This window comes from Acipenser ruthenus, chromosome 9 (genome assembly GCF_902713425.1).
Source record: "Acipenser ruthenus chromosome 9, fAciRut3.2 maternal haplotype, whole genome shotgun sequence".
Lineage (NCBI taxonomy): Eukaryota > Metazoa > Chordata > Actinopteri > Acipenseriformes > Acipenseridae > Acipenser > Acipenser ruthenus.
This window is the reverse complement of record NC_081197.1, coordinates 27,739,452-27,752,477: the sequence shown is the minus strand read 5'-3', so window position 1 is coordinate 27,752,477 and position 13,026 is coordinate 27,739,452. Positions and strand designations below refer to the sequence as shown.

General features: G+C 36.3%; 1 protein-coding gene across 1 annotated transcript; it reads left to right on the top strand.

Annotated features, from left to right (window-relative positions):
- The first annotated feature begins 874 nt into the window (after positions 1 to 874).
- Positions 875 to 11,534, top strand: LOC117406225 (ORC ubiquitin ligase 1-like). The gene is made up of 6 exons (XM_034923541.2): positions 875 to 1,009; positions 1,872 to 2,007; positions 2,773 to 2,864; positions 3,079 to 3,324; positions 8,305 to 8,393; positions 9,567 to 11,534. Exons 1-6 carry the CDS (start codon positions 938 to 940, stop codon positions 11,107 to 11,109), a joined length of 2,178 nt encoding a protein of 725 aa, XP_034779432.2. The 5' UTR covers positions 875 to 937; the 3' UTR covers positions 11,110 to 11,534.
- Positions 11,535 to 13,026: the final 1,492 nt, after the last annotated feature.

The window sequence follows — 13,026 nt, the reverse complement described above, 5'->3', positions numbered from 1 at the left end:
AATCATTTTGAACAAAGTCCATGCACGTTATTACACTTCCAATGACTCCTGTATATGCAATTATGATTGAAATGGGGTTGCATTATGAAGAGTTTAAAAATAATAATAATACTTGGAATCAAATTTAACATCCAGTAAACAATGAAAATGCTACGCACATGATAAGCCCACATTAAAAAGATCACTCAGCTTTGCAGAGATGTAATAACAGGAGCTGTCTAATTGCTTCACTGAGGGACAGGTGACTTGATGGAATTGGCTACATTGTATGTAAAAATAATGTGTAAAGAATAATGTAATTGTATGTATAAATAATGTGATATCTTGTAACAATTGTAGGTCGCCCTGGATAAGGACGTCTGCTAAGAATTAAATAAATAAAATAAATAAATAAATACAGAGCCAATAAATCAATTGATTGTTCTGAATTGTTCTTTCATTTAAAAATTGGATTTGTGACAATGTTGTCATTGCCACCCTTTTTTAAAAAGCTCACGTTTTTTTTGCCACACTTTTTTAAAATGCAGACAGCGTGTTTTTTGTCAGCCTTTATTTAAAATGCTCGCATTTTTTTTTTTGCTACCTTTTTAAAACAAATTCACACCACTTTTTTTTTTTTTTCGTTTTGCATTTCAGGGCCACCGTACTAAAGACAATAATACACCGAAGAGTATCACAACTTTAACAGAAACAGATATTATGTACTGTACATCTACTTGAAAATTATAGATTTATAATAAACTTCAACTTTAAGGCAAAACTGCTCTTCACAGAAGTGTGACAGCAGACGCTCCCTTCTCAACAGATTTCGCGTTTTTTTTATGTGAGTTTGTGCCCCGCGGCTCACCGTAGTTACGGTTTTCGTCTAAATAAGTGGGTGTGTTTATATCTTTAGGTCACTGGTGTGTTGCTGTTGCGTCAAGATTTGGCGTACATAATGTCTCAGAACATCCAGAGCGTAACCCTTTCCTTAACTTTACCGATATCGTGTCAGATTTGTCTCGGAAAGGTAGGCCAAATTAACATTCAAACTATTTCAAGAGGTCTTGTGCGATTTAGAAGAATCAGAGAGTAAAGTGTGTACTGATGTTCAGTAGTTAGTGTATACTCACAGTAAATGGTTTTGTGGACGACTGGATGCTTACCGGTAGTTTTTATTTCAGAGGTCGTCTCTTAAGGACAGAAGTATAACGTAGATAATAGTTTCCTGGTATAGGTAACGCGGATCTAGCCTAGTATATATCCCCATAAGCTGATATAATGTCTAATGATTTGGATGTATCTTGACATTTCATATTGTTTGTAATTGGACTTCAGCGAATGGAACAGAGCCGGGTCTACACATAACAAACCTACCTGTTGTATTGTGTCATCCCGTTTGATTAAACTGCACATATTAACATATATTCTAGTTTGTTTGATATACATTGCATCGTTCATAAATTCATCATGAAATGTATTGTGCACTTTGGTGGATGTAGCAGACGGAAGGAACGTGCGACTGTAAATGCATGCACAATATTCCATGGTGAGGATCAGCCCTGGGAGTGGCCACACGTTTGTGTTTAGTACTTTATGTAAACTGTTTTTTTTTTTTGTTGTTGTTTTTTTAATAAGTATCTAGTATTATTAGTTACATGTTTACAAGTGATTTTACATAAAAAAAAAAAAAACACGAATTTAATAACAGCCTGAAGTCTTGCAACAACATTAAGGTTACATGTCAGCTTTCACTGTACAAAATATATCAAATGTTCTGCAGGGTGATGGTAAACTCTTGGGACACATACCTGTAGCCTAAGATGGACAAGTCGCCTTTTTGTTTCCTAATAATGCTTGCAGTTTCTCATTCACTATTTTGCATTTCTTAGGTACGCCATCCAGTGATCTGTGCTAACAACCATGTCTTCTGTTCTACTTGCATTGAAGTGTGGCTGAAGAGAAATAGCCAGTGTCCAACCTGTAGGGTTCCTATTACACCGGAGAACCCCTGTAGAGAGATCATAGGTGAGGCTGATTTTACATAAGACTTTATAGAGAATTTTACAATGTGTTGGTAAGTTATTGTAAATCATGCCCGTTAGTAACTTTGGTGGATGACTGTTACACTAAAAGCGTTTTATTTGGGGATACAAATTCAAAGCATGTGTTCTCATGTATTATGCAAAAACAGGTGTACATCACAAACTGCCATCATAGTAGTCAACCATAGCCTTTTAAAGACAATGTCTTCCCAGACAATTCTTGGAGAGATGTATGAAATGTGTTCTTTTAAAATGGGAGGCAGCTTTTTTTAAACCACTTGTATCAGCAAAGAGGGGAGGTATGGTCGGAGAAGGGTTTTCTGGTCAGCCCAATCCTGTCAGATGAGACATGAAGTGGGGAGTTTGGTGGCAACAGTATCCGTGTTTGCTCACAGAGATTGTACTGCCAATTTTACAGAGGCCAGGGATCCTGTAACGGATTGGTACAGTCGTGGAAGCACTACACTGCAGAAGGGCTGCCTGTAGTATGTTATTGACAGGCATGGGAAAGGCAGAACCAGGATGCGACTGCTCCATTCATCCAGAGTGGTCACACAGCAGCTTAGAGGAACACGCACGCACGCAGATAGCAAACTCCATCCACTGATTTACCTGTTTCTACTTGATTTTTTCAAAGTATGTACTATAACTGAAGGCTACTTTTACTGGGAGTTTTATTATTCCTAAATCTACAGTAGCTGAAGTGCAGTTTAACATTGTCAAACTGTTGCATCGGTTGATGTTGTAGGTGCTACAAATGAAAATGATGGTGATGACAGCCGTACTGTTAGAAAGCATCTTCGAAAGACCAGGCTTGAGCTACTGCTCCGAGAGTTTGAGGTACAAGTCCAATGCTGGCTAATCAGGCATGGCACTTCACTGTTTTGTTCGTCTTTATGATCACAAATTCATTGTTTTTCAATAATAACGTGATGTAGGTGTAGATAAAGCAAATAGCTATGTCAATGTCTAATAATTCATTTTTAAATCTGAGCTTGAACTTTTAAAGCTACATTTAAACCTGTGTCTTTAACAAGTAACTTTTGCAATGTAGGATGAAATTGAGTCTCTTCAAAAAGAAAATGAGGAGCTGAGAAGTAAAAACCTGAGCTTGGAGTCACAACTGCAAACTGTCCTTGACCCATCAGCCCTATTGCTATTTAATAAAAACGAGGACTGCAAGCAGAATGGAGAAGACAAGAGATTTGATCCCGATATGGTGAAGGAATGGAGAGAGAAACTCAAAGTTGTTACTGACATTTATGAGAGAGTGAAAACTGATGGTGCAAAGCTGAAGGAGGTACTGTAAAAACCCTTAAACAACATCTTTGTTGTGAAATTCTTAAATATGCTGCATTTGTTAGTCAGAATATCCCAGCCAGACAGTAGCTAATTGAATACAGACTAATTGATAAGTAATGCAAAGCTCTATTTACTTCCAAATCATTGGTTAATAATTCTGGTTTGCCATCAGAAATCTTAGTGATTGATTTGAGGGATGTCAGAATATGAGCTCCGTGAAGTTGGCCCCCCTACAAACAGCACAAACAATGAGTCATATATCATTTGTTTGTGCTACGTTTGTGCCGTTGAAACAAACGTTTGTGCTGCTATAGTTTTTAAGATAATAACGATTATTCTTTTAGGGCAGTGACGTCACTCAGCCCCCTTATAATGTCAGAATTGAACCAAACTTGTTGCATTTGTTTGTGCTACGTTTGTGCAGTTGAAACGAACGTTTTTGCTATTATTGTTTCCGAGATATTAACAATATTATTTTAGGGCAGTGACGTCACTCAGCCCCCCTACAATGTCGGAATTGAACCAAACTTGTCGCATTCCTTTGTGCTACGTGTGTGCTGATCACTGCTGCAAAATGAATGTTAGTGCTGTTTTCCTTCAATATTTATTCACGATTCTTTTAGAGCGAGTGAGGTCACAGTCTCCCTATAATAACGGGTTTAAATCAAATATGGGTCATTCGTTTGTGCTGCTTTAGTGCTACAAAATTAACATTATGCTGTTTTCCTTCAATATGTATTGACACTTCTTCGATAAGAATATGTCACTTGATAAGCGACGCTGCTTACAGAAGTGAATACTAACAAAAAAATATGAATAGCAACGGAAGAAAGTCCAGTCTTTCTTTCATCACTGGTATAGCTTTATTCCGGTCAGAGCGAGACCCTAACACCATTTTTAGGAAAGTATAGAAAAAGTGTGTCCTCTTATTCACTTACTGTTTCACAGTGTAATGAATCTGAAACAAGTGTACACTGAGGATGCATAGACAATGTTGCAATATTTTTGCTTTTTTGTGCATCTCAAAATTTTCAAGTTCTACTTATTATTCAGTCCTCTTGCCTTAAGTGTGTGTACATTATGAACACTGATATTCCGTGAAAAACCCTAATATGTACAATTACTTCCCTAGTGCTGTTTACACTCCCCTTCTTAAAGGTATACTCTGGAAACACATCACTAACCACCTGACCTAGCACTAACGAATGGTCTTCTTCTTCTTCATCTTCATCTTCTTCTTCTTCTTCTTATTATTATTAACAGTATGTACAAAACAATAAGGCATCGTATAACAATAGTGGTATTACAGTATGGGGTCTAGGGATTTTACTATGTAGCTAGGTTTTTTTTTTTTTTTTTTTAAACAAATCAGTTCAAGTAAAAGTCTAGAAATGAAAAAAAAATATTCAGAAGTTTTTCAGCACATATTGATTTACATATTTTCAATGAGCTGATATATAGAGGTAAGTCATTAAAAAAAGGCAAATATACAGGTGGGACTATTCTGTTATTGTAAAGGCGCTGTGACGTTCTCACGCGAAAAATCAGCGCCCCCCACCACCAAAGGCGACACATTCCTAATGAAATGCTCCTCTATTATGATACTGATTAATTGTTAGCCTTTATACGGTCTTACCAAAATACTATTGATAACTAAAAGCAACCGGTGTGATAACCGTTTCTACATCCATCATCCTAACACAAAGAAGACTGTTAAAAATGAAACGTTTGTTTGCAGACTGTTTCCATTGTTTCCATGATTTACTGACTGAGTGCTTTATGTCCAGGATGTCCAACCCAACCCAACTCAGAAAGCAGAAATGCAGAAACGTTAACCTGTTAACGTTTCTCTCGTGAGACTGGGTTGCATGTCTAAATGCTTTTAAATAACACTGAAGCCAAGTGGAAACTATTTTAAAGACAGTAAGTTTCCCTTTGGTATTATAGTAAATAAACAAGATACAATAATGGTAAACAATGTCCCAGATATTTTCTTATCTTTGTTAAACTGATTAAAGGCACCAGCAAAAATGGGTACTTGCTCAAAAGTAAGATTTCAAATGATTTTTAACAGATTCTATAGAAAACTAAAGTACTTTTGTGGTACTTGTCATGTAGTACTTCTCTGGTAATGTGGTACTTTTTTAGTATGCCTTTAAACCTTTGTAATGCTGGTCCTACTACAGAAGGTGCTGGTTCTGTCATTGTATTGTGTATAAAGTGTTGTTTCATACTTGGCACTTTTCATCTGAATTACTGCAAGAACCAACAGTAGCACAACCACGTGGCTCAAGGACATGAAGCTGAAAACTCAGTTTTACAATGTGTTTTATTCTGTAAGAAAATGTACTATTTTTCAGTTACTTTTGTAACTGTTGAACACCTACAGACTATAATAAAACATTACTTTCACTCGCAGTTTTTCGCTGTTGTTACCTCAAGAAGACACTAGACAAAATATTAGAAGCCCTTTTTATTAAATGATAAAATGTAACATATATTTTATTAAATGATAAAATGAGACAGTTCGATTCACTTTCAATATGTGCAGTCGACTGCCTCGACGTTTGCACAGGTGTTTAAATGCTTGACTGAAACGTCTGCCCGTTCCAGGAATTCCTTCTTTATTGCATCTATAACAGTATAAAGGCAGCTGATTAATGGAACCATGTCATATTGAAAATGAAATGCCAATTGAAAATATTATTGAACAGTGTGTAATAAAAAAGGAATGTTTTCGGCCCTTTCAAGGTTTAATGTATGTAATGTATGCGTATAGCAGAAAATACATTGTATTTATTGAAAAGGGATGTGTTTATAAAATGCAAAGGAAATGGATCAAAACTGAAAATATAAAGATAAGAGTATTTAGAGTGGCAAAAATAAACAATTGCCTGTGGCTGAGAGTTATGTGCCAAACGTTTTTATTCAAAATACTTATGTTTTTAATAATAATAATAATAATAATAATAATAATAATAATATCATATTTTCCTCGATGATGACGATATCAATTCTATTTAAAAATAAATAAATAAATAAACGTTTGGCAACGAGACAGAGGTTTGACTCTTTTTATTCTGTTGTAATCGCAGCCATTACCAATGACTTCATTTTTTATAAACTTTATGCACGTACAGTTGCGTGGTTTCCTGCAACTAAATAAATCATCACAGTGGCGTTCTTTCAATTATTTGTCCATAAAGTTAATTATTAGCAGCAGCAGCAGAACAAAAGCAATAGTTGATTTGACTTTTTAACACAACTGCAAACTAAAAGGCAGGTAAAACGAGAGAGGCTAGATGGGATGCGGTAGTGAAATACTTATCACATTCTGACGTGTTTCCAAATTAGTGATTCATTTTAGAATACATTTCGGCACACCAAAGCTCGCTTTGTTGCATTTTGGGATAATTCTGTATTATGAAATGCATCAAGTAGCCTATTCTATTTTGCGGTGGCATACCAACATCTGTACAAACAAATACATACATGCATATGTATTTCTCGTGTGTTGTTGATTACTCATTTTTTTTAAAAAATGACAACATAACTCCCCAACAAAATAATCGTTAATATCTTAACATAGCTGCACTAACGTTAGCTTCAACTGCACAAACGAAGTTTGGTTCAGTTCCGACATTGTAGGGGGGCTGAGTGACGTCACTGCCCTAAAATGATATTGTTAATATCTCGGAAACAATAATAGCAAAAACGTTTGTTACAACGGCACAAACGTAGCACAAATGAATGATATATGACTCATCGTTTGTGCTGTTTGTTTCTAAAAATAGGACTTTTTATGGTGTTGGTTCCTAAAAAACATTCAAATGTATAGGGGGCTCCACAAGAACAATATGAAGCATTTGTTGTTTTTTTTGTGTTTGTTTTTTTTTTTTTTTTTTGGTTGTTTTTTTTGTTTTTTGGGCAGGTCATGTGATGCCTTCCTGTTTTAAAAGTGAATAGTGTGATATTTTTCAGATTACATGTACTGTCATTGTGTTTTCAATTTTGTGGAAACTCCTCAGGCAAAATCTAATGGTACCCTTCACTTTGACGTGAAACCTTAGATTGACATACTGTGCTCATGTGAATTTTTTGGTTTCCAGATGAAAAAAATCTGGTGCACGAGTGTATCAAGTTCGATCGTGGGTAGCAGTAATATTACAAATCTTCCGTTGTCACATTGTCAAAGCCTAATTTGTGGTTAATTACATAATTTGCATCAGTTTAATTGTACACTGATTGCTTGAAAATAAACGATTGTATGGCGGCTCGTTGAGGCCATCCAGAATTATTATTATTTTTTTAATTCTTTGTCGAGATCACAAAATAATTTCTCAGGATCTCGATATTGCCTTTCCGTTATCTTGTGATCACGAGATCATTTATCACAGGATCTCGAGAAAACAGAAATCATTACTTCCGTTTTCGTGAGAGAGATAGTGTCAGGAAAACAGAAGTTTTCTCAAGATCCCGAGATAAACAACATGACTACGCCCCCCCCACCCCCCCCCCCCCCCGATGGCCTCAACGAGCTGCCGTAAGATGGTGAGTTTGTGTATAAATGTTCGTTGATAGATGAAATGGTAGCTGTATCAGTCCAGAGCTGATAGACAAAGAGAAGCAGTTTTTATTTACTTTCACCAGAAGACCTTTGAGGTCTTGAAAGCTTGTGATTTAATTGTTTAGTTAGTCCAATAAAACTAAGGTGTCACATCTCCTTCTCTTTGTATTAATATTGTAAGTATGCTTTTCAAGGCCTCTACTTCCCTGTAAAAGGTTTTGTGTTGAGAACCACTTGTCGGATTTTCTTTATACGTGGTCGTTTCTTACATGCTGTAGGAGTAGATAATGGTGACTTATTTGATGTTAACACTTTTGGTGCATAGTGTTGTTGCCTTTCTGTTTCAATTATGTTGACATTTAAACAATGGAGAATAACACAAAAGCTCTAAATGCAATCTTTTGTCTTCAGGAAAATAAGAATCTGAGAAGTCAAAACATTGATCTTGTGAGAGAGAATCTACGTCTGAAAGCTGAGGTTGACAGCAGATCTCCACAAAAGTATGTCATTGTTTTAAATAGTTCATAATGTAAATTATTATTTAACGCAAGTTTTTAAATCTGATTGACTGAATGTTTAATCGGTCTTTTGTCCTAAACTGTTTCACCATTTGATTCTTTAAAAATATACGTCTGATAAAAATATACCTAACATACCTAAAAATGTTGACACACTAATTATACATTTAGCCTTTCCTAGTCGGGTGGGAGGGAAAAAAAGTTAAATTTATCTACTGTGATATTGCTATAAAAAAATCTATTAACAAAAAGAAAACATTACAACATGAAAATCTGCATCACATCATGTATTCCATTGTGTAAAAAAAAATAATAATCTCCCTGCACTTTTTAAAGTTTGACATAGAATTATGTTACATGCTGTAGTATCAGGGCTTGAATTGCCTTTTTGAAAAAAGGCACTTCTGCATATAAAAAACTATATATATATATATATATATATAAGAAAAAGGTGCTTTTCTTTTTAACCAGCGCTCCATTTCTTTTTTTTAACACTTTACACTCAGCCCTATTTCTGCCTGTTTTTCACTGTTTTCATTTATGTATGTTTAACTACTGGATAGTTTGTACTGCATGTATGTAACATATCAAATGAAAGGCCACACAATTTCCTTTCATATTATGCAACATGATCAGGCTTACTATGTGGTAGAGATGAGAATATATGTTAAAAAAAAAAAAAAAAAAAAAAAAAAAAATCATGTTTGGTAACTGCTATATATATTGTAATCATAGGTGGTTAAAAAAAAAAAAAAAACACTGCACCATTGAACCTCAATATGAAATGAACATGGGAGTCAGGGGGAGCTGAGCTTCTAGGAGGCTGTGTGGTCCAGTGATTAAAGAAAAGGGCTTTTACGGAGTAATATGTGTGTAACCTTTGGTGCTTCAAAATGAATGGGGCTGAGTTAAAGCCAGTTAACCAGAACTACTCAGAATGCGGCTCATAATGCTTTCGTCACTGACTCCCACTTTCGTAGAGATTGTTGTAGCATTTCAGGCATTCTAAATTGGGTGGAAAATACAGTAGCTTGGTGTCTTAAAACATCTCAGCAGGATTTTCCCACTGAGCAACTTGGAAAATGCGCGATTCCCACGATTCTGTGCTGAAATTCAAGCCCTGAGTATGTAACAATATTGTTTTTGTCTCTGTAGGTTTGGAAGGTGTACTGTTGCTGCTCTGGAGGCAGAGATCGACCAGTATGAACGGGATGTTAGCCACCTCAGAAAAGCCCTTGAAAGAAGCGATAAATATATAGAAGAGCTGGAGGCCCAGACCTCCAGTGTCAGGAGGGAAACCGATGGCAAGGAAAATATGGGCGGACCTTCGAAGACACTAAATCCAAACTTTTCTGATTCTGAAGATGAGGAAGTGGAATACAACCAAGAATGTTCTGTAGCATGGGATGGGCAAAATGAAAATGAGCCAAACCTGACTGTATCATTGCGTCTCAGTGAAATAGAACAGCCATCAGTCAGCAAATTACAAGGTAATGGTTCACTGTGCTCTGACCAACCTAGTAGCAATTGCACAGCTGTGGATATGAGTAATGAGAAATTAGATGGTGCCAGGACGCTTCTTTTAACTACAGCAGGTAACAGCAACAACCCTGGTGTGGTACATGGAAAGAGAAAAGGCAGTGAGGATGGCACTCCAAAGAAAGAGAAGAGTGAATCTGAATTTGATCACATCGTGTTTACTCCTTCTACATCCTTTAGCTGTTTAAGTTTGAATAGCCCGAGTGAGCAAGGTAGAAAAAATACTGGTAGCAAGCCTTTATTCTACCTACGGAAACTTAGTTTTGATGATCCTAGTTGTAGCAGCATGCCTGGTGAAAGTAATACAACTGCAGATAAACCTCACTCAGGCAGCTGCACCCCTAGAGAGAAGAGAGCAACTGATTCTTCAGCTTGTCACACTGGTCCCAAGACTCGTAACAAAGACCGTTGCACTCCACCTGGAGATGCAACCACTGCAGGACATATTACAATGGCTCAGAACTCTGGTAGAACTTTTCAACTTATTTCTGACTTTGAAGTGAACCATTTAAGGACATCAAGTGAGGCTTCCATGGATGCTGCTTACCTTGATAAAATCTCTGAACTGGACACTATGATATCTGAATCTGAAAGCAGCAGGGGCTCTCATTACTCTTTAATGTCAACACAGTCCTCTGACCTTGATATTACTTTGATACCAGAGCTCACAGGTTGCGTTGAACTTATGAATGAAACTGACAGAAGGCTTGAGCCAAAGGTAAGGAGAAGACCGCATGTTGCGTCATGTTCTCAAGAAAACCGTGAAATAAGAGGTGGGGAAACAGTAGCCATGTCCAACTGCACTTCAGTCACCACCGATCTGAAACAAGAATTGTGTTTATTTGGAGAAGAGGATACACAAGTTAGTGGTCTTCAAACAAAACAGGATTTCTTGCAATTGGATGAACTTTCGCCCGATTTCTTTGCAGACTCGCAGGGATTGTCTGGAAATCCAAAGCCTGGGTCTTCACATTCTCCTCACTCAGTAGAAGCCCAACTTGACCAAGCTGAGAATCATTCCCTGTTTCTTTGTACAGCATTGGCATCTGAAAAGGGAAAGCACATAGGATCAAAGATCAGTAGCGCCCTGCCTATAAAAAGAAAAACTAGAAGTGGCCTTGACATGGCCAGTCCTTCTAAAGCATCCAAGTTACTGTAGGTCTTTTTGCTGCTGGTGGTATTTGTTCTATCTACACTGGCCAATAGATACCATAATAAAATACATAAACAGAATGAGTACAATTTGAAAAATAAAAAATATTGGCTATTATGAAGGCATTTACAAAGTAAAATACAGTTTTGGAAGCAGTAATTGTTTGAGGAGCTTTATAGTTGTGTTCAATTGTTTTTCTTTTTGCTTCTGCCAAGACTTGGCAGTGTGTTTTGAGAGTATACAGCCAGCCACTGTCATTGAATGTAAGTTTTCTAAAGCAATTAGTGCCAGGTGTATGCTTAGTGATTACTGTATGAAGCACTGCGTAAACCTGCAGATTAGGTGAATAATGTTATGCACGTGTTTCATGAAAAATGTGTTGTATTTATGAAATGTTAACCGCAAAAATAAATAAAAAATGTCTTACAGAAGATCATTGCATTTATACCAGATATTATAATTTGGAGAACCTCAGTCCAAAGATGAATACAATAATTTTATTATTATTATTATTATTATTATTATTATTATTATTATTATTATTATTATTATTTTATATACAGTACAGCAACATGGGAATCAAATGGGAGGACATGCCAAATGTGTCTCTTAGGGTATCAACATTGCTCCCTACTGCAGCTCTTCAGAGATGTAAATTTTTCACTAGTAATGTGACAGAACAGTTATTACAATGTTAACCCTGATAAAGAAAAAAGCTGTATAGGTACAATATAAAACCCATTTATTAACTATTTGATGTATCCAGATTGAAAACATTAGTATTAATAAATTAGTATTGCTTTCCTAACATTATTAAAAACACACACATATATATATATATATATAGTGTGTGTGTATATATATATTTATATATAGTGTGTGTGTGTATATATATATATATATATATATATATATATATATATATATATATATAATATATATATATATATATATATTACAGACATGCTCAAATTTGTTGGTACCCCTCCACAAAAAACAAAGAATGCACAATTTTCTCTGAAATAACTTGAAACTGACAAAAGTAATTGGCATCCACCATTGTTTATTCCATATTTAAGAGAAATCAGACTTTGCTTTTGATTTTTTATTCAACATAATATTGTAAATAAGAAAACAAATGAAAATGGCATGGACAAAAATGATGGGACCGCTAACCTAATATTTTGTTGCACAACCTTTAGAGGCAATCACTGCAATCAAACGTTTTCTGTAGCTCTCAATGAGACTTCTGCACCTGTTAACAGGTAGTTTGGCCCACTCTTCCTGAGCAAACTGCCCCAGCTGTCTCAGGTTTGATGGGTGCCTTCTCCAGACTGCAAGTTTCAGCTCTTTTCATAGATGTTCGATAGGATTCAGATCAGGACTCATAGAAGGCCACTTCAGAATAGTTTAATGTTTTGTTCTTATCCATTCTTGGGTGCTTTTAGCTGTGTGTTTTGGGTCATTATCCTGTTGGAGGACCCATGACCTGCGACTGAGACAGAGCTTTCTGACACTGGGCAGTACGTTTCGCTCCAGAATGCCTTGATAGTCTTGAGATTTCATTGTGCCCTGCACAGATTCAAGGCACCCTGTGCCAGGCGCAGCAAAGCAGCCCCAAAACATAACCGAGCCTCCTCCATGTTTCACTGTAGGTATGGTGTTCTTATCTTTGAAAGCTTCATTTTTTCATCTGTGAACATAGAGCTGATGTGACTTGCCAAAAAGCTCCAGTTTTGACTCATCTGTCCAAAGGACATTCTCCCAGAAGGATTGTGGCTTGTCAATATGCATTTTAGCAAATTCCAGTCCGGCTTTTTTATGTTTTTCTTTCAAAAGTGGAGTCCTCCTGGGTCTTCTTCCATGGAGCCCACTTTCGCTCAAAAAGCGACGGATGGTGCGATCAGAAACTGACGTACCTTC

Excerpts from the sequence above, each read along its gene's own strand:
- LOC117406225 (XM_034923541.2), top strand. The coding sequence starts at position 938 with ATGTCTCAGAACATCCAGAGCGTAACCCTTTCCTTAACTTTACCGATA. Across the intron at positions 2,008-2,772 it reads CCCCTGTAGAGAGATCATAG|GTGCTACAAATGAAAATGAT; the intron begins GTGAGGCTGATT and ends TTGATGTTGTAG. Across the intron at positions 2,865-3,078 it reads TACTGCTCCGAGAGTTTGAG|GATGAAATTGAGTCTCTTCA; the intron begins GTACAAGTCCAA and ends TTTGCAATGTAG.